Genomic DNA, 22,568 nt, shown 5'->3' with positions numbered 1-22,568 from the left:
CCTCCTTGTGCTGGAGCCTCTCTTTCAAACCTAGTGTATTAGTCACATACTGTTCACATATATTCCTTCATTTTCCGTCATTTTCTATCACTTAGTCTTTATTGAAACTTCTGGGAGACTCAAATTTATTTTTTAATTTTCCACTGACATTGACATTTTTACAATCACATATTTTAACAATTATCTATCGAGGGCTTTTTTATTTTTCCTGTTTCAGAAGACATTAATGATAACATCCTGTCCCTATGTCCTCCAGGTTTCTCATTCAATTTGTTTCACTACCATTTTTCATAAAGGGAACCATAAACCAGAGCTGGGTACATGAATTGCGTGGCAACTAGTAGTCATCGATGCCTGTTGCTCTGGATGTGACTCTTTGTAGTGCACTGACTACTATGTCAACACCCTCAAGATTCTAGTTGTAGGCTGGTCAGACACCCCCCAAAAATTGTACTCTAAAAGTGTATGTAAAATATAGGTGAGCAGAAACACTACACACTGAAGGAGAGGAGCTGGGATCTCACTACATAGACTTACATCCCTGTTTGTTTGTTTGTTTTTTTAATGGGAATTCTAAGCTAGTTCTGGGCACTCTAGCCCATTGTGCCTCCAGGTTTTACATACACCAAAACGAAAATTCTGTTTTCTTTCAGATGACATAGGAGCAGCTCTGATGTGGTACAAAGTGAGGGAGAAGTTCCAAGTCTCTGAGTATCCACCTCTCTTCCCTTGCCTCCTGGTTTCTGTAGTTGCTGTTGGAAAACCAGCTGTAAATCTTATTTTTACTACAACAAAGTTTATGTGGTTTTCTTTTTCTCTCCACTCTGGTTTATTTTGAAGACATTTCACTTTGTCATTGGTTTTTGACAATTTGGTTGTAATGCGTATAGATGTGATTTTATATGATCATTTTGGGGAGCTGCTGAAATTCTTAAGGTGATGACTGATGTCTTTCATTGTTTTTGAAAGTCTCATCAATGATTACTATGAATACAGCCACTGCTTTGTTCTCTTTCTTCTCCTTTTGAGACTCAAATTTTATGTGAGGCAGAGTTTTGAGTGTGTTTTGTATCTCTTACTGATAACATGTGTTTCCCTAATTGCTCTCTGTACATCAGTTCAGATATTTCCCAGCAGGCTCTATTCCAGTTTACTATGCTAACTGGATCATCTTTGGGTTTAATTCAAGTGCTTATTTTTATCTAATATATATGCCATAAGGTCTTGCCTCTTCACATGTCTGGGTTATGTTATTGCATGCTGAACTGTGAATAAAAGAACTGTAGAGACACCAAATTTTGCAACTTCCACCAAAAGGTCTTCCTTCAGAAAGTCGCTCTGTGCCTCTGTTGAGCAGATTTGGGAGTGGGTGGGAGAGCTGAAGGCGGGCACTGAGCTGAGTTGGGGCTGAGGTGCACTCTGGAGAGATTCAATTAGACTTCTACATTATCTTCTGCTTCTAGGACATGTCTTCCAGGGTTTTCAACCAGAAACCTGCTGGGTATTTAGCTCATTAGTCCCTTAAGACTGTGGGAGGTCGACTGTACTCTGTATAAGCTTAATCTTTAGCTGCATGACCCACACATCATCAAAGTTTGGAAAACATCTTCAGGGGGAAGACTGGCCATGTGTTTGAAGCCAATTAAATTTCTAATTTGTGACTAGACCTTTGCAGGACTGCCAAAATATCTGCTTGTTTCTCTCTCTCTGAGAAGCACCATCACTGGAGGCTCCGCATCCAGCTAAAGCCAAAAGAGTTTCATCTTCTCTCTCATCTCTCATTTTCCTTGTTCTTGTGGGCTAATGACATTTAAACATTGCCTGTTGGCCTCAAAAAGTGTCAAGAAAAACCTGAGGTAATCAGGAGTATGTGTTCAGTCTTCCTTTTTTTTAACAGAAAACCCAGAATATTTTCTTAAAACATTGAATATAATATTTGGAATTTCTTTATTCCTTGAAATATTACTGTTTCATCTAAAGTAATTAGTTTTGTACTGTACTCCTTGAACATTACTGTTTCAGCTCAAGTCACTGGTTTTGGTTCTTACTTGGCTCTTACCCCATGTTTTGGATTGTGAGGATTTCTTTTTCTGTTCTTATATATTTTCAAATTTTCAAATAGAGGGTGTTTTTTATCCTTAAAAAAATAAAGTCTTCAAATTGGGGTTTTTATAAGATTCCATATCTAGGATTCATAGCATTTTTCTTTTTATATATCTTTAGTGAGATTTAAAATGCTATGCTTTTGATACATGGAGAATCTGTTTTCGAAATTCTCTTCATCCTCTTGAACTAGAAACTAATGGCTATACTTTAAGACTATTTTTTATTTCAAAGTTCTGTTATTCAAATAATTAAAAATTTGACATCAAAAACTTTGAAAGGTCTTTGGACTACAATTATTAGCACAATTTCACACCCAGTACTATTTTCTTTTCAAATAGACTACTTCTAATGGTTTATATTTCAGTGGGCAGCTTGTCTCTGTACTTTCTAGAGAGAATGTAAACAATAAATTGAGTATCCCTAAAAATTAAAAATGAAGGTGACTTCAAGAATTAAACTATTCCATAAATCCATATAAAATCATAGCAGAGATTATACCCTATCATTTAAGCAAGGCTAGCTCCAAGACCTGTAAGAACTAATACAAACAGATTAAACACTGTGGTATAACGAAGAAGTAATAACGCATAAACTCTAGAAGGCTAGCTAAAGAGAATAGCAAAAGGAAAGTTTGATGGACATATACACACTAAACAAGGGAAGTGCCCATCACCCACAGTTATTCTATCCAATTCCGTCACAGTTACTGAATAAAGTCAGGATGATAAATGGCTTGTGTGTTAGAGAATTATCAAATCAAGAGTATCAATCCATTAATTCCAGAGAATGGTAGGCCAATGTGACACATTTTTTTCATTTCTATTTCTCCCTTGCCATTCATTTTCACTTGGCCCCTAGGTAATTGGGAGACTTCAGCTTCCAGAATACATAATCTCTTCACCAAACAAGAAATCCATTACTTATATTTGAAACAAAGGGCTTTCCTGGTACGTTGGTTTATCTATCTGTGTCAGCATTTTGGAAGAGGCACACAAATAAGGAAAATGAAAGCAGGTCAGAGAATTCTAAGCATGCCCATCATTCAACAGTTATGTCAGGTTCTGGGGCCACTTTTGAAATAGAAGCAGAAATGCATTTTAGATAAATGAAATGGACCCCTCTATTTATCTAGCAGCCTGCGATTGTCAGACAGTGTTTGCTATTGTCTTACAGAAATTTCCTGACCTCATTTCATAAAACCAAATGACACACATGACTAAGAAAAATATTTCTGCATCTTCAATTGAGTTTTTAAGGCTGCAAATGAAGCATGAATTCAGAAATGGATGGGTAGAATTATTAAAAACTAAGGTTTGTACAACACAACAAAATGCATTCAATAATCAAGCTTGTATTACATTTGTTTTCAAAGACATAAAAACATTTCACTTCTTCAGTGCTTGGGAATAGTCCGGGTCTGGAACATCAGGACAAGGCTAAGTAAAATACTAGGGAGTGCACACTGTAATGGGTGTTGTGGTGCCCTCCCCAGCTCTCCTTACAGAGGGATGAGCCTTCCTGTCATTGCTGTCATTGCTGGTTAATAGCGGCTCAAGGCTGTCCCCTCCTCTGGAGAACTGCTCTTGGCTGGTCAGGAGATTATGTCACACACCCTCCAAACTCTAAAATCGTTAGCTAAAGACTGAAGGACAAGGGAAGAGTTGGGTATACATCATCCCCTTGCCTCAAAGGGGACCCCAACTGAGATTCCATTCACACTCCAGAGTGCCCTTGGCATCAGGCTGACACTGGATTCCTGCTGAGAGCAAGCCCTTGCTTCCTCCCTCCCTCCCTCTGCTATACCCCTCACTCCTCACCTGCTGAGAACATGCTCTCCATAAAGCACAGAGACAGGAATCCCTGCCTCAGACTTACAGGAAACTTGACCTAAAACCCAGATATAAATTGCATAGTAAATTAACACTTATATTCATTGTAAGCTAGTCGTCAACTGTAGGTGACATGGCAGTCACTAGCAGTGAGTACCACAAAATAGCATGTTGGTTGGTGATTAGAGGCTCTCACTGGTAGTCCCACATACCCAGGTCCAAAGCCTAACTCTACCACATACCAGCTGGGTGATCTTGGGGAAATCACAGAAACTGTCCAAGCTTCAACTCCTCCTCCATAAAATATTGAAAATAACACCTACCCTTGGTGCTGCTGAGCAAACAAAAATAAGATGATGCATGGGAAGAGCTGAGTACAGAGTAGAAGGACAGCAAGTTCTGTCTGCTATTAGTGTTGTTGAGTCATCATTATCTTATGACAAATTAGGTCATTAATGTGACATCAAATGAACATAATGCCAAGTTTCCAATTATAGGGTAAATTTTTTTAAAGAAAGAGGAATTCAGGGGCATTTAAGCAATGACAGAAGAAAGAGTAAAGGGAAGGATGGTGCACATTGATTTTAATGTTGAAAGGGTCCTCAGGGATAACTCCAGACTCTCCTCTCCAAAACACATCGTGGAGAAAATTGAGGTCCAAAGAGGTTAAGTGGTTTTTTCAAAGTATCCCCACTTTGTTATTTACAGAAATGTTGGAAGCATGAATAAATCTGTTTGTGTGTAGTAGGAAATTAGAATGGCTGGAATGGCCGGGTGTGGGGAGTCTAGGGAGAAGACAGGGAACAGCTAAGTGCATCCATAGGGGCTAGTCTTGCTTTTCCTAGTGTTGTCTGAGACAAAATGCTAACGCCTGCCAATATCTAAATGTCCAAACTTTTTGCCTTTTCCTGAGTACACAGAAAAACTATAATTCCCAGCCCCCTTGCACGTGGCTGAGACCATGTTATGGCCCCTGGAATTTGGGGAGAAGAGAGAGGTGCCACTCCCGGGCATGGCCCATATGGAGTTCCTCTGCAGGGTCCTCAGCTCCTCCATCTGTGCTGTCCCTGTGGTGTGGGCTGAGGATGGAGGAACCATAAAGAAGAGGATCCTGGATCCCTGGATGGCATCATGGAACACAGCCCAGACCCTCCACACTGGGGTCTCACAAAACTGGGGACCAAGGCTTTGTCTGTGTGGTTAGCCACTGAGGGCATAGGGCTCTGTTAACAGCAGTTAACTCAACTTGATGAATGCTCTCTGATATCAGTAAAATGTTAGTCCTTCTCTATACAAAAATACCTAAGGAACTTGAAATCCTCCAAGAAGTTAAGAGAAAAGGCGAGTAGGTGTGTTTGACTAAGTGGGTAGATAAAACAGCTCTTGACAGGGAATTTTCACTGAGGGAGTGAAAAAGAAATGAGAATCTGGGGACAAATCATTCCACTACCTTAGGATTCTGACCCACGGGCCGTGGCCTAGTGTAGACCATGAAATCATTGCATAGGGAGTCAAAATGAACGAGCGCATCAATCCAACACTGTCTGAGAAAAGCAAAACCAAAATCAAAGAATCACACTGCATTAACACTGAGCTCACTCCTCCATCCAGTAAACACTCACTGAGAACCTGCGTGCAATAGGTACCATGACAGATGATACACTTGCTCTCAAAGGAGCAAAAAGGAAATATTCCAGGCTTTGTGGGTCAGTCTCTGTTACAACTGGTCAGCCCTGCTGATGCAGAAGTTACAGCCAACACTACAGGAATGGGTGAGTCTGTGTCCCAATAAATGTTGTTGTCTATGGTCACTAGAAGGCAATATGCAAATGAAAGAGCATGGCTGGATTTCAGTGAAATTTTAACTGAGATGCACACCTTAGTTTGCAGACCCTGACATGGTTTTAATAAAGATTACCTCTAAGATCCCTTCTACTTCTACACTATGAGTTTAAGAATATATTTGATAAAGACAGAAAATAAATAAAATTTATAATCATGGTTTTTGAGGGCTACAGGGGAAACCAGTCTCCTCTTGTTCAATATAAATATAAAACTTGATTTTAAAATGTGAATTAATGTGATTGTCTGATTTAAGTAGTTATTCTAAATTATTAGTTAATACATTATTGTTTAAATTTTACAGATAAATTCCAACAGAGGCGAATAATATTGTATTGTTATGACCCATTAAAGAGAGTATTAGTATTATAAATTGACTCAATTTATTTTAAATTTAATTTCATATTAATAAAAGCAAGAAATTTAAACCCAAGTCTCCCAGCAGCTTCTTTAGAAGTTGCCACTAAGGTTTTATACATTCATTTGGTTAAATATATGAATAAATCTAAAGAGGAAAATTCCCTAAGCACATGAAATATCTTATGCATTTAATCAAGTAATAGGAAAAGTGGCTTCTTCAAATCTATGGAAGCTGAGGTTGCAATCACCTCCCACGGAGTCGCTGCGCCTTGACACTGTTCACATGCAGAGCCAGGATGTTCTGGGTTGAGCCTGGAGGGGCTTCCCCATGCACTGCAGGAGTGTCAGCAGTGCCCCCCACACCCCGGTCCCCGCCCATCAGGTGCCAGCAGCAGCCCGCCCCGCCCGTGGGGACAACCAGATGTTTCCGTGTACTGAACAGCCCCTAGTTGAGAAACACTGGTTTAGAAATTGAAACTCAATCCCCCAAACCCAAATATACAGAAAACAAAGTTAACACCTATCTTAACTTTCCAGAGACTTCGGATATTGACCAGGTAGCCAGAGATTTAACAGTTTTCAATTTAGAAGTGGTAGAGAGGCAGGTGGCAAATTGGAACACAGGTTTCAATTTTTATGCTTACCCCTGCAGTCGTAAGTGAGAAACAGGCTGTGAATTCCTTTTCCCTCAGTAACAAAACAATATAAAATGGATTTTGAGCTATTTCCCCAAAGAACGCTAGAAAGATAGTGAGGTTAAATGAGCTGCAGTCCCTCTGTGTTCTTAGGAGGCTGTTCAAGGAGCGTGTCTGTCGGGCCATCCAGGGTACGGTCCCAGATGGGCAAGTGCGAATGAGTCTGGAGACCAGCTGTATTTTTATATTTTTCCAAAAGCTTTGTTCTTGCAAAATAACCACTGTGATCAAGGCAAGGAGGAAAGTGATACTGAAGAGCTGAATGTGTTATTATGACAAGTAGGAGAGACACGCACTGGTAAACTGCCACGTCTTCTATCACAATGCCTGAAGATGATTGGTTTTCAAGACGTAATGGCTACATTTCAGCATGCGGTGAGATGTGAGGGAATTTATCACAGCCTCCGAGTGGAAAGATACCTTATAAATGATAGCACATTAATATTTGGTTCTCTGGTTGGTGATGCAATCCAGGTTTTGTTTCTGTAAATTAAAAGCAACTCTTGGTCTTTCATGTTAATACATTAAACTATGGCTGTGGATAAAATGAAAAGTACAGTGCATATTCCAAAGATAGCCATTTTACCTTGTGATATATTTATATGTGAATATTCTCGTGTGATGCCAAGAGATCTGACTCAAATGGATAATGCTTACTCAGAGCAGTAGAGTAATCGTGTGTGAACTGAATCCTTGCTCAGATCTTTACTGCCTTAGCAACTCCACTGGCGAGGTCTCAACTCGACTAGGGAGGCAAAGACAACAAGACTTCTGATTTGGGTTCTGTTGACAACATCTGGCTCGCAGTGAGCTTTCCCATTCTGGAGCCACCCCACAGGAGCCCACTGGTCTCATCAGTGGGTTTTGGCATGGTTTCCCACCCTGAGCCGCAGACATGCCCAGCTCTGGAAGGACAGCGCACCCTGACTCCCGCCGTCAAGCCAGCAGCTCACCTCCCATCCTTCCCTCACCGCTCTGGCAGAAATAGGAGCTGGAACCCCCTCTTCTGCCCTCACTAAACAACAGATTTGGGGACAACCAAGGCACCGTGTGGGGACCACCCTGACCTGATGACAGGGAAAGGGAAGAAACACACTAACAGGTGCTCGCCATGGCTGAGAACCATGTTGGCCACTTGACGTGAGCAGCATGTTGAATGTGGAGGACACTGACAGGGTGGAGGACCTCTGAAATTGTGTGGAAACCACTAAATTGAGTTTTTAAAAAACTTTATTCAACATCTGCCTTCTCAGGACTGACCCTAAAACAACGTCAAGATGGGAGAAGAATTGGGGAAAGAGGGAAAGTGCAGAGCAGTGTTGCACGGACAGGTGAGTGGGATCAGAGTCAGGAATTACCTCTGCTGCTCTAGAACCATCCTTTGGGGTGCAAGTGTGCACAGTAGGGTGCTTACTGCAGCAAGTATTTCTCCTCGCTCTAGCATCTGGGCTGCATTCCTTTCCTTTCCTTCATGTTAGGGACACAAATGTGAAGTATACCCACACTCAGCTAATGGTAAGTTAAAAAAAGATGTTAAAAAAAGAGTGATGTGTTACTATCGAGGGATGAAAACGTTCACAAGACATTTGTTTTGAGTCTACCACCTGCCAAGTAAACTAATCTAATGCTCTGCCCTAATCTAATACTGAAGAGACAAAGAGAAATACAGGGCTCCTCACAGCACACATTGCAATTTTCAATGTGAGGCAATAGGTTCTAGTCAGAAATAGAGGCTCTGAGGCTATAAAATGCACCCAAGGGTCATCAGCCCAAAGGAACTCAGGATTGCTTACAAAGAAGAGATGGCTAAAGTCAGTCTCGGGAGGGGCCATCTTTTTCTAGATTGAGAAGATGATAGGGTAAAAGTTTTTCTGGGAGAAAGGACAACCAGAGCAAACTCTTAAAGCTGGTCAATAACCACCTGTTTGGGAAGCTATAAGCAGCTTACAGACAAGGAGGAAGAATCCCAAGGTGGTGGGAGTGATGGGGCAATATAAGAGACAGGGGCAAGGTAATCTTCCACCAGGAAATGGACCCTGCTGTTGGGAAGAGGGGGGGGGGGGGGGCAAGGCCAAATAAAGCTTGTCTGGCGTTACAAAAATAACTATCTCGGACTCTCAACTCTGATGCTCTCCATTTTTTGCACATTGCTCATTCTCGCTGGACTCAGTTTCTTCATTTTCTCATATTTAAAAAAATGTTCTATCTTTGGAGAGACAGGGAAGGAGAACAGTGTTAGCCTGAGATATCCAAATCAATCCAGATGCTTCGTGGCAGACAATAACACTTCTATAACATAACTGAAGGTGTCCAAGACATACATGCTTCTGTCACCCATGACCTAGAACTCCACTGTCCAACTGGGTCACGCTCAGCCACACTTAGCTTTCAAATGCTGCCTAGTCTGAGTAGGAATATGCTCCGAGAGTAAACACACACCAGAGTTTAAAGACTTAATACAAAAAAAGGAACATAATATCTCAATTTCTTATAATTTAATGAGTGCATGTTGGAATAATGGTTTTGCTATAATGAGGTAGGTAAAACATATTATTAAAAAATAATTTCTCCTGCTCCTTTGTACTGGTTTCAATGTGACTACCACCAGATAATCTTAAATTACCAAGGAGGCTCATATTATGTTCTGGACAGAGCTGTTTCTAACACCAGTACAGCCCTTTCTGCATCGGTGTGCTTCCTCTCTTTTTTTCAGCCTTGGAAATAGTCTTGTAAATTAAAATAAAGTATGCATGGAAATCAATAGTTTTGGTGCAGAAACTTCATCAGAGACATGTAAAAAAATAAGTCTGATGGGAAGAACTGCCAGCTTTATCTCTCTCCACACCGAGTAAACAGCAGGCTACCAAGCATCATACACAACCAAGAATGTGCGGGGAGATTTGCTCCTTTTGCACCAATGTGATGAGGGCTGTACAATGCCATCTGATACTAGGACTCTGTTGTCAAGGCCACGGTTCAGAAGACCCCTATCTTCTTGCTTGGCTCTGTGTCACAGACTGTAATCTCTCAGTGGGAGGTGAGGCTGACGGTTTTCCCATACTTCACGAACAGTTTAGTTCCACCAATAACCTAATCCTGACTTCCACCACAGCAGCCATGACAATGGGAAACAAGGATGAGAAACGCCACCTCCCTTCCCGCACAATAACATCACACGTGGGCTCATGAGCAATGCATCTCCCAAGTTTTTGTATCTATTTATTTTGAAGTAACATCAAGAAAAGCTGCAAGAAGAGTGCAATGGACTCTCAGAAACTATTCACCCATACTTTTAGATTTCCCTTATTAACTTCTTTTATTTTTCAGTTGTAGTTTACATTTCAATGTTATTTTGAATCAATCCCTATTAACTTTTAATCACATTTGCATTATTATTCTTTCTGCATGACTGTATTTGTATTACATGTATATATACACACATATTGTAGTTTTTCAAATCATTTCAGAATAAGTTACAGAAATGATACTCTTTACCCCGACTTACCTTGGTATGTTTTTTCCAAAGAACAAGAACATTCTCCCATATAACCATATTACAGGTATAAATATCAGTGAATCAATATTAATATATTTCTACTATTTTATCTACAGACCTCAAAATTTTGCCAGTTATCCCAATATAGCACAAACACTCTTTTTTCTGTTCCAAGATGCAAGTGTTTCATTTGATAGCCATGCTTATTTTTCCTCTTCTTTGATGAAATACATCTTCATTCTTTTTATATCTTTAATGACTTGGTCATTTTTGAAAATTAGAAGCAAGTTTTTTATAGAACACCCCTCATTTTTGGTTTGTGTGCTGGTTCTCATGGTGAACTTGGTTATAAATTTGGCTGGAATATCATGGAAATCTTCCTGCATCCTTCTCAGCACATCAAACTAGGAGGCTTACACTAGCTCTCTGTGCCGTTGCCAGTGAAGCTACATTCAACTAAGTGGTTATGGGGAAGCTGACCAGGTGTTTTCACTATCAAGTCACAAGTTTCCCTCTTATAACTAATAAGTATTTTATAGGTAAATATTTATTAAAGTATTTACTTGTTTAAGTGTTATATAAGTATAATACTTATGTAAGTATTACTTACATAAGCATTTTTACTTATTAAAGTATTGACTTATAGGTAAATTTGAGAATACACAGGTCACCATGAAACTCTCCCCCATAAATCTCAGCATTGATTTTGGCATTTTGCAGTAAGGAAGACCAGTCCCTTCTGCCTCAATTGTTTATTCATTTTTTGTTAGTATATACTCATGAATTCTTAGTTTATTCAATGTGTTATAATCTGATACCATCATTGTTTACTTTAATAATCAAATTGTCCCAGATCTCTTCAGTGTGCCCCTTTCAAGTTGGCTCTGACCTGCTTTTTTCATGCCCTCATTGTTCTGTGAATACTTCCTGAGTTTGGGAAACAACAAATTTTTCCAGGCTTAGCGGGCACTTTTATTACTCGGGCCCTAGAATCAGCTACTTTTATGAGAAGGCTTGGTTTGTCTGGGTGGAGAATGAAATTTAGAAAGCTAGTACTGTGTATTAAGTGTGCTCATGGCTACTTTCTAGTCCCTCTGACCCAAGAGAGCTAGGAAATCAATGAATGTGCTTGCACATGCACATACCTATATTCTGCTTTTTTAACACGTACAATATGCCAGATAACATATTATATCATGAGAATCACAATGAACATAAGACAGCATTCCTATCTATTGAAAGGCCTATATTCTTTTATGAAATGTTATTTAAAAATCAGAGTTTTAAAGTGATATTTTGGTTAAACTGCTGATCATTCTGAGTCATTATTACTGCATTACAATTTTACCAACCAATCAATTCACTTAAAGACTTTAGTTATATACTAAATTGCAATGGAAAGACAATTCATTGCCTAGCGTGATGAAACAATTTGGGTAATAATGTATTATTTATTATTATTATTCCATTTTAAAAGCATAAGCAATTACCATTTGTTCAGGAAGCACTGTGCCTTATCCCTTGTGCAGGGCTTACTGTATTTATTTTATCAGTGATGCTCTGGGAAAGAGAGTGCGTTGGGGCCACTTCACAAATGAAGAAACCCAGCAGCGCTGGAAGTCGTGGAACCAGACCACCAAGTCTACCATCTTCAAAGACCCTGCTTTGTACCAATACTAGCTTTGCTTGTGGGCCTGGCTTATTTTAAGGCCCTGGTGAATAAAAGATCTAATATGAAGCTCTAGCTCCAAAGTTTTCAGAATGTTCATAAACACTAGCATCACGGAAGAAAATAATATAAACTCTCTCTAATCACTTCTTAGAATTCAAGCACATGAGGGTGGCATTAAAAGTGACTGAAGAACATTTTCCAAGTGATACAGCCCCAGGATCCTGGCATGTGTTACAGGGAGCTCTAGAACCTTGGTGAAGGGGATATGTTTGCCATGACCCTCTCCTTCTCCAAGGGCACCCTGCTTATCAGACCCTTCCAAAAGACTACAGGGCAATGTGGGCCTGTATGTTTCAGATCCACCAGAAAACAAAATAAATAGTCCACTCACACATGAGAGCACCAGGCTCCTTCTCCAAACAAAAAACACAGACGTAGGTAAATTGCATTTTTCTCTATCATCACTTATTCTTTACTGTATATAGTTTTTAACACATATATTCATATTTACTTAATTATAAATTATAAACAATGACTTTTAAGGGGGTTGACTTTTAGAAGAATATGATAGCTAACAGCATCAAGCTAAATAATCAATGATTATTCTAACCGGGGCAGAAAAGGATGCTCCCAGACATTGAGGAAATGTCCTTTGAATTATCATCGCTTGCAGAAGAGAAAGTCAGATGAGGCCCATGAAAGGAATTGGGGCTACACAGCAGGAGAAAAGGGCCAACAATGAATGTAAGCGGGTGATGGCTCATCTCAGGTAGGGCAGCCAAGAGTCCTGAGGCCTGACCTGCTGATGCAATGAATCCCTGCAGCAGCCTAATTAGTACCTTTACATGCATCCATCTTCATGCCCTCAAACGGTGAGCTAATTCAAATGGAAAATGAAAGCTTCAGAAAAATAAATTGCACCTACCTGGATCAGAGACAAATCCTCAAGCTGTAACCTGAAGAGGTAGTTTCTACAAAATACAAAAAGAGAGCAGGTTTACTTTTAATAGATCCAAAAAATTACAGTTCATACAAATCATGAGAACAAAGGAAAAAAGAAAAAACAATGACTTTTGGCTTCCAAAGCATCCTCCTGCTAAGACTGTGTGTAGCACAAATTTCCTGGGACCTCAAAGTTCAAAAAGGCATTTTAACAAATTATCATTCAACAGACACACTTCAGACGGGTGACAAAGTTAAGGAACAAGGTGTATGTGTACGCACATGTATACGGAGACTCAAGTAAGTTTACATTATTAATTGGCTCTTGATCTATGTGAATGGACAAAAGGGCATGGGTATTCTATTCTGAAAGTAAATTTAAGTAAGATGATATAAAACCATTCTTCGTGTGTCATTTTTACAGGTCACCTACATCCACCCAGTTTTGTAATTAAAACATGTCCAGGTGTTGAATTCAACAATGGTCTAAGTATTAGAGTGCTCTGTCTCATTAGATGGATTTAGTGTATCATAAGTTTAAAAGCAGGATCTTGGTCTGCCATCAAGGGCTTGAAAGAGTCAGCCCTGCCTGCGTGTCCAAGTGTGAAAGGAAATCAGAGGGAAGGAAACTACCAGCTTTCAACGTGAAGGGGAAGAACAGAACAGTGCAATATACAATCGAGGTCAGTAGAGCACCAGGAGAAAAAGCCATAGGTATCGGCCACACGAGGCTCTGGACCCTGTTACCATGGATTTTAGAAAGCACAGATGGGCCTCCCTCATGTGAGATGCTTTGGCGTCTAACTCAGATTGAGAAGGAACTTCATGCAGATGAGAAACAGAAGCAGAAGGCAGGGAAAACTGACAAACAGCAATGGAAAGCAGACCCCCAAGGATGCAGGACGGTGGGAAGGAGTCCCTGTGAAGCTGAGGGTATGTTATAAGGGGCTGGTCCAAGGTTATCTTTAAAAATAATAAAAAAAAAAAAACTATCCAGCACCAGTAAGAAACAAAGTAGATCACTTTAACTATATGGGGAGGTAGGTAGATGTCAGAAGCGGAGGCTGTCCCAGTAGAAGTAACAATGACTGTCAAGTGAGGCCAAGGGCATAGCGTGGAGGATGGGGAGACGTGCCTCTGGTGTGCACGGGCCTGGGGAGAACAAAGCAACAGGGCAGCTGACATCCAGCAGCACGAATGCACACACCCACTGCTGGAGGAAGAAACGGGACTCAGTTCCCTTTCTGGGTGGACTCGTGCACCTCAAGGACAAACCTAGGGTACTCAGACTTCTCACAATTTGTCCCCCACCATGGGGGCACTGCCATCGGGCACTCAGTGAAAATTGCCTCCCCCAACCACTTTAATAGTTTCTTTGCCATGTTCTTTGTGTTCCTGCAAATTAATCTCTGAAAATAGCCCCAAGAACCATGGCTGGCACATGGTACCTCACCACACAGCCATCTGGGGAAAACTTCCCCTCTATTACAGTTGAGTCTTAGCCCGCAATGAAGAACCAGATTAAGGAGGCCTTCAAAGAGGGAGCAGAGTCTATTTTTATTTAGTCGGGCACCATGCAGAGGCAAGGTTTCCAACAGAAACATCTTCCTGAGAGGGAAGCACGTGAGCTCAGTGCAAGTGTGGAAGGTCGGGGTCCCTCACCTGGTAAGCTCCCCTGGAGGTTAGCCTGCGTTTGAAGAGTTGCCAAGATCTCACCTGATGTAAAATAGAGGCCAGCAGGGCTCCCCTAAGAGAAATTAGGAACCTGTGCACACACACAGAGATAAGTCCTTCAGGTGAGGAGCACACAAGTGGCTCCAGAAGCAATTACTGGCCACAGGGCAGGCCCCTGGCTCCTGACCCTCGGGCCAGTTTTATAAGTGGCCTCCTGGCTGTAGAAAGCTGCCACTGGTCACTGCCCCTCTCTTACAGAACACAGGATTGCCTAGTGGTTCAGATTGTTTGTGCGAAACAAAAAGTTCTATCTAGAGTGAAAGCCAAAGCTCTATCACTATACAAGCTCAGGAAGAAAGCTTCAGCAGTCTATGCCTCAGTCTTATCATCTGTGGAATGGAGCGAAGTCATAACTGCCCCCTGAGATGGCTGTGAGGTTTAAATCCCTCCCCCCACCAAAAAAACCCCTACTAAGATCCCTGTCTCTGACACATTGTAAAAATGCAACCAATACAGTTACTACTAGACAGTTTATAAGAAATACTAAAATTTCCAGACATGATGAAATTCTCAGTGTATTCTCCATGACTGGATTTTTAGGGGAAAAAAGAAAAAGACAACATTGTTTTTATTGTCTTGATTCTGGAACCCAGTTATCATGCTCTTTCCAACTTGCTGGCTCTGTAAATATTCTTTATTTTTAAAAAATGCTCGTATTTTTTAGTCAATAAATTACCTGAGGGCTTTGATGATATTACATGGCCATCCTGTGCCTCCCCCACTCCACCCACCACACACACCCTCACCTACACATGTACGCATGTGCATCCCACATAGAGCATCCCACTAGAGTATCTAGCACTGGGAGCTTTCGAGAAAGGCAGCTCCCATACGCAAAGGAAGAGCTGAAAGTGCTTTCACAGCACTGAGGTAAGAGGATGGTGGTGTCCCTGACGTCCTGCAGAGCTCTGGGCGGGACCACTGAAGAGAAGCATTCAAAGTCCTCTCTACTTGGGGAGAGGCTTGGAGGAGGTAAAGAGATCATTCTCTGAAACCCCTGGGTCCAGTTTTCAGGTGTTTTCTGTAGGGTAAGTACTACACACTGAATATTTGAGTTTTCCCAAAATTCACGTTAAAAATCCTAACCGCCAAAGGTGATGGTATTCGGAGGTGGGGCCTTTGAGAGGTGTTTTGATCCCTCGTGGATGGGATTATTACCCTCATAAAAGAAGCTCCAGGGAGATCCCTAGCCCCTTCCACCACGTGAGGACACAAAGCTAGAGGCTGGCCATCTGCAACCCAGAAGAGGGCCCTCACCAGAACCCAGCCACGCTGCTACCCTGACCTGGGACTTTTAGCTTCCAGACCTATGAGACAGTCCCTGTTGTTTATCAGCTACCCAGCCCGCAGCATTTTGCTACTGCAGCCCGAATGGACTAAGATTGGAAGACACTGACTTTTGATGACAAACACGCCACATCTCATCTCCCAAGCAATTTTAACTCTACTGACAATTCTTTCCCTGCCTTTCAGGTCCCAATTGTCTGTAAAAGGTACCACCACCCCTCCCCACCAGCCATCACCAGTGGATTTTTACTGTTTACTCTGCATTCAGCCAACACCTGAGTATGGTGCCCTCAAAAGCATCTCATCAGCAACCACTCAGTATGGTAGAGGTGTTGAATAGGTGGATGGGAGGGGCAGAGAGGAGGAGCATGCTTCCTATGAAAAACAGCACAGTAATTATCAAATATTATCACTGCCGCCACCACCTCCACCGCCATCTTAATGAAGAAGAGCACCAAAGATTTGAACTGTTTCTTTGGTATACTCGGGGTTACAAGATGCAAGTTGTAACCCATCTTTTTTAACTCATCTTTGATTTTTTTATCTAATAAAAATCATAGAATCCAAGAATTCTAGAGCTGGATTGTCATTAGAATTCCAGGGGTATATGCTGCTCAATTTGTAGGTAGAGAAACTTTTTCAAATTAAGATGTGCAGTGTGATTTATCCAAGATGACTAGGATTCAGAGAAAATCCTAGGACTAGAAACCAACCTCCCCACACATTAGTGTCCCTTGTCTATTGTGTTACGTGGCTTTACCAATCAGGCATCCAATGCCCCCTTCCTAACTTCACTGGCACTAACCACATACACACACACACACACACACACACACACAGCAACAGTTCTTCCAGTACAGTTATCCCATGCCTTCATTGTCCAGTCACATTTACAAATCATTTTGAGATGATCCATGATTCAGCACTGCTAATGACAAGCTTTGGATTCCAGGTAACTGATTCCGGCCTCTGGGACTGCGATGTGACTGCGACCTGCATGTGTCTGCCCATTACGAGGACACGTTCATCCTGCCGGTCTGGCTGATGAGGCGGTACTTCCTTTCTTCCCCCGGTTTCTCATAAATTCTTCCTGAAACCGACTTATTTTAAGAGCACTCAAGTTTCTTCACTTATGAAATGAGAAACTACGTAATCTGTCTGCGTATTTAAATAACACAAAGTTCTACAAAACTTTGACCATTGTTAGATATATGAAATGACCAACACAGTCTGAGGAACACGTAGCCATCTCATGAAAGACTTCAAAAGGTTTATCATGATATTTTTCAATAAATGCCTGAAAATATACTTTTCAAGCATATTTTCTTAGTTTTTGCCAATGAACAACCCATTTCAAATAATCTGAAATGTCAGCATATAAAATATAATTCTTTATTAATAAAAATGTATTCAATAAGTACTTACCTATAATATGTTCATCACAAAGTCGGTTGACTAGGCTGATTTGAAAATTTTGAAATTGGAATTATCAGATCTATCGGCTTGCATAGACTCAACAAAGATTCGGGATCTATTTTTATGTCAGTTGGTCTGTTACATTTTTGTTGCTTTTTTTTATTTGTTTGACTTTGGAGACAAAAAAATTGGTAGATGTTTTCAAATATTTGTTTAATACCTGACTGTGGTCTGCACAAACCCCAAGGAGACAACTGCACGACCTGCTGGACTTTTCCATATTAGAAATATGTAATATAAAACATTTCAGTATTCACTTTATCTATCATGATCTTCAGCGATTTAAAAAATAGTTTAAAAGATGAAGTAAAAATAAAATATTTGTGGAATTTCCTAATCTCCTCATTGGAACCTAAGAATCTGACAAAACACAGTGTGGATTCTACTATTCTCAAACCTCTTTCCTCAAACTATTTGGCCCCAAGTACAACTCCAAGTGCATTTTTGCAGTTGGAAAAATTCTAATCCAGCTAGCAAGATGAGGGGCCTGAAATCTCCCCATACAACTTGATCCATGATAGTTTGGGTCAATGACCTAAGAAGTTAAAGGTTACAAAAAAAAAAAGAAAAAGAAAAAAAGAAAATCTTCTAAAGGGAATAAAAAATTGACATAACCAGATGTGGGGTCACTTCCACACTAAAGTACGATCTAGGGCCATCCCCTGCAAGTGGCTGCTGTCTAGGGCATTATAGAAGAGGCAACCTCTTTATCTCGTGATTGTGAGCTCACCGAGGAGGGAAAACCCTGTATGTGAGGTTCAAAGGAAAGGTACCAACCTTTCCAACGTGAAGAAGTAATGCTTCTGACTCCCTGCCAACAAGGAATGCTAACCAAATGTCTCATACCGGGTCAGTTTCTATAGCAGAGCAATGCTTTCAGCAACCCAACGCATCCCAGTGGTCTCATTAATCTCCATAGCACCCCTAGGGGCAGGTAGGTAGTAAAGAAGAATATTACCATTGTTTAGGGAGAAAGGCAGTGGAGCACAAGTGTAGTAGTTGTACAGCTTAGGGGAGCTGCTCTCTGCTTCCGTGTCCCCTCTCATTACAGAAGGACAAAGCAACAGTTTACCATGCTCTCAAGGCTCCGTTTAACGGCTATAGTAAATAAAAGTATGAGCTTTTCTTTCCCTGGCACAGATCTAGTTTTCTTCAATGTTCTCAAATAAAATTTGACATCGCCCATTCAAATGTAATAACCATATTACTTTTTGGAGTGCTAATATATGAGTAATTCACAGATCCAGCAGACTAAATAATTCAGATCACAGAGCCATTACATTTGGCAGACACAAACTGACAGTTTGGAAGCCCGCTCATCCCTTACTCACTAGACATGCAAGCGCACTTCCTCCCTCTTCACTGAGTTTGTTTCTTATTGACTGTAGGTCTGAATAACTCACCCCTGTGCCCCATCACATCCCCCAGAGGCCTATTAGCAGCAAATCACTAAGCACAACAATATATTCTCTGAGGGAGCAGTACGGACTTTAATAGACGAAGTTCATTTGTATCCTCATGTAAAGTAATAAAATTCAGCTGGCATTAAAAGAAAAGGTTGAGCCATCACAAGCATATTAACTAAATGACTCATTTTATCTAGAGACACTATAAAACTTAACTCTGACCTCCATTAATTATGAAAGACACAGGTGTTTTAAAAATGACATTCTCTTAGAATAACTCAATTGGTCTCTGATGAATATAGCTATAAAATCAAAGAAAAAAAATCCAAGTTCTTATTGAACAGGTAGGTTAGAGGCTTTCTTAAGGAAAAGGAGCAGACGACCAGATATTAAGACAGATACACATTTTGCACAAAGAGAAAATGAAGACAGGAAGCAAGTAAATCTCTAAGAAATTGTTTTAAATAATGATGATGCAAACTTATGTCAAAGTTTAGACCACGGATGATCATGAAACAACCTGAAGACAAAACACACACTGTATAAAAACTGTGACCATTGGGGTAAGTCTGAGCGCTGACAGCAACCGGAAAGCTGGTCTCCCTTGTACCTGCCTCTGTCAGCGCCACCTTCTCCATTTCTTTTCATCCCCAGATCCTACCTTAAGCATTTCTGATATCTGACGGACACAGAATTTGAAATAGTGACATCTTGCATAATACCCAAATTTTCAATGGCATTGACAGACTTGAAGATGAAAATATAAGCTTTTAACTTTGCAGGTAATGAAAAGTGTTATAGTAACTATATGATTTTATAAAAATTAATTGTTTAAATGTAAACATTTAATATAGTATATTAAATGTGTAAACATATTATATTAAATATATGTGTAGCTTTAAAGAACATAAAGATTTACCCTGGCTGGTGTGGGTCAGTGGATTGAGTCCCACCCTGTGAAGCAAAGAGTCACTGGTTCGATTCCCAGTCAGGACACAGGCCTGAATTGTGGGCCAGGTCCCCAGTAGGGGGTGCGTGAGAGGCTACCACGCACTGATGTTTCTCTCCCTCTTTCTCCCTTCCTTTCCCTCTAAAAATAAGTAACCAAAAATATTTAAATAAATAAATAAGCAAAATATATTTTTTAAAAAGAACAGAAAGATTTAATCTCATCATGTAATCAAGTTTCACACACCTATCTATAATTGCTATTCCTAAGACTTTCATTAAGCTGGTTGACTACAAACAACTTCCAGAAGCCTTTGATTTTTCTGTGGGTATAAACATTTCCAAAATTATCTCCTCTGTGTATGTTTTCCACAGTTTGGGGGAGCTTAATTAAATTTTAAAATTACCAAACTATTCCAAATATATATCAAAATATTTAAATAGTTGTGTTTCATTTAGATCAAAGCTCTAAATGCTGACTTTTTTCCCTTTGCTAATATACTTTTAAATATGGAGACAAATGTACAATATGGACAATGTTACAAGCTACCTTCTTAGTCCAACTTTTTTGAACCTTCTCCCAAAATAATAAATATATATACTTAGTGCTATAAAATCTTTAAAATAATTTTGATTTTATTATTGTTGTTTTTACCATATGTGTTCAGTAATCCCTCTCCCAGAATTGTATTGGCTCATTTCATTCTTTGTCTCATTCCCAAAAAGCCTATTTCAAACCCTTCATAAGTCCTGGTTATTAGAAATAAGTCTCAGTGAATACATCAAAACCAAGATCAAACGGTCTTAATAGCACTCTGGTATGTTTCAACACCAAGATTAAAATTCACAGAATACACGGATAGCCTCTTGGTCTTTGGCAAGCAGAATGAAATAACAAAGATGAATTTTTAGTGGTATGCTACGATTAAGACCAACGCTGTTAGCAAATTTGAGAGATATAAAATCAGAAAAACCTTTTCCCATAAGCATATTTACGGGCAAAGTCATTAATCAATACTGTTAACCACACTGATAATTTAAATGTCACTATGCTCTAAATGCTCCTTGCAAATCTCTAAGTGCTTTGAGGATTACAGATGGTGACTTATTGCCCTAAATTTAACTGGTGACTTCTGCTTTTTTGTATGTCCACTGGGTATTCAATTTGTTCCTTTCCATTTTTCAGTTAATAGAGATAATCTTTCATTTAAAAAAATAAGAAGTACCCTATAATTCTTTTAACTTCTGTTTTCCTAGAAATACTCATGGCTCAAATTATCACCATTTGCAATTATTTTTCTGGGTTTTCTTCAGAACTAGCGAAATCTAAGGGTTTCTTTTAAGTGTTTCTTCAAATAATCAAAGAATTACAGCTCATCTCTCATGTGCTCATACCCCTGCTAATGCCATCACGGGCCAAACTTCCAAATCTCACTGATTCAGTCAAATCTCCCCTTTGGCTTTGCCCTCGGCCCTCCATTCTATTTGCCACCAATCACTGTCAAAACCAGCTCCGAAACAGGTCTCAAATCTGACTTCTCTCCATTTCCACTATCAATGACTAAGTTCAAGTCCTCTCTACTGTCACCTGATCCACAGCCCCCTCCACTGCTGTCCCTACCTCCAAATTACCCAACTTCTAGCACATTCTGCACATAATATGTCAAAAGCAGCTTCCTAATATAAATCTGAGCATGTAATAGGTAAGCTTAGACGTCTCCGGAGCAACTGATAACCCTGGGAGAGGTTCACACATTTGCCAAGCTAACATAGCATCATCAACAGCTTGTTAGAGAAAGCAGGCTGACACCTCCGGGGGATGGGTTGGGGGGTTGGCAGGGGGTTGGTATCGAGCGAAAAAGAAAAAAAGAGAAAGAACTCATGAGTACAAAGAACAGTATGGTGATTGCGGAAGGGAAGGGGGATGGATGGACGTGCAAGAGGTCACAGGGTGATAAACAGTAATGGAAAAAATACAATAAAATTTAAAAAGGAAAAATAAATAAATGAAAACAGAAACCAAAAAGAGCTTGTGAAAACAAAGATCCCAACATTACTTCCAGAAAGTCTAATTCGAATGATCTGAAAAGAAGCCTGGGCATCCGCTTTCTTGAAAGGCCTGTCAGATAACTCTCAATGATTGCTGGAATCAAAATCACGGGTCTGGAGGGAAAGTCCAAGGTCCTCCATAACCTGACCTCACCTGAAGTTCTGGCCTCACCTACAACAAGTTCCCTCTCAGCCACCAACAGGTTCAGTCAAGTCACATCATGATCTGGTACTTCCATGTGGTGTGGTCCTTCTGGCAGGGACACTCCTTCTGAGTGTACCTTTTGCACCCCCAAGGACCTTCATGCTCTTTTACTCATGATGTTTCCAGGGCTCATAACTCAGGCCTCCCTGGGAGAATTTAATTGCTTGCGTTGACCCACTCACGAGTCCTGGAGTCAGCAAGCATTTTCTTTTAAGGGTCTGAGAGCAAAGACTTCACTTTGTGGTCTCACTGGCAAGTACTCAGTTGTGCAACTAAAGCACTAAATAAATGGGTGTGGCTGTGTTCCAATAAAACTTTATTTACAAAAACGGGAGGCCAACTTAGGCCTTTGCTTGACAACCCTTACACTAGGCTATAAAGTTTTCATCTTTGTTTTCCCAATGCCTAAGATACTCCCTTACATAAAGTAGGCTCAATAAATATTTGATGAATGAAGAGTCGTGAAAGAGTAACAACCGAACTAATAAATTCTGATGGGCCCCATGTGGGACCGGCAAGGA

The 22,568-nt window shown here is 40.3% G+C and overlaps 1 protein-coding gene across 4 annotated transcripts in view; it reads right to left on the bottom strand.

Annotated features, from left to right (window-relative positions):
- Window positions 1–22,568, bottom strand: part of SEMA5A (semaphorin 5A) — a 439,222-nt gene that overhangs the window by 212,461 nt on the left and 204,193 nt on the right. For all 4 annotated transcript variants that reach the window (XM_028515073.2, XM_036020275.1, XM_036020274.1 and 1 more), the window contains one exon: window positions 12,926–12,971. In XM_028515073.2, coding sequence (XP_028370874.1) covers window positions 12,926–12,971 — 46 coding nt within the window. The remainder of the gene's footprint in view (window positions 1–12,925; window positions 12,972–22,568) is intronic.

This window comes from Phyllostomus discolor, chromosome 3 (assembly GCF_004126475.2).
Source record: "Phyllostomus discolor isolate MPI-MPIP mPhyDis1 chromosome 3, mPhyDis1.pri.v3, whole genome shotgun sequence".
In the NCBI taxonomy this organism is placed as follows: domain Eukaryota; kingdom Metazoa; phylum Chordata; class Mammalia; order Chiroptera; family Phyllostomidae; genus Phyllostomus; species Phyllostomus discolor.
This window is presented reverse-complemented; position numbering and strand designations above follow the sequence as displayed.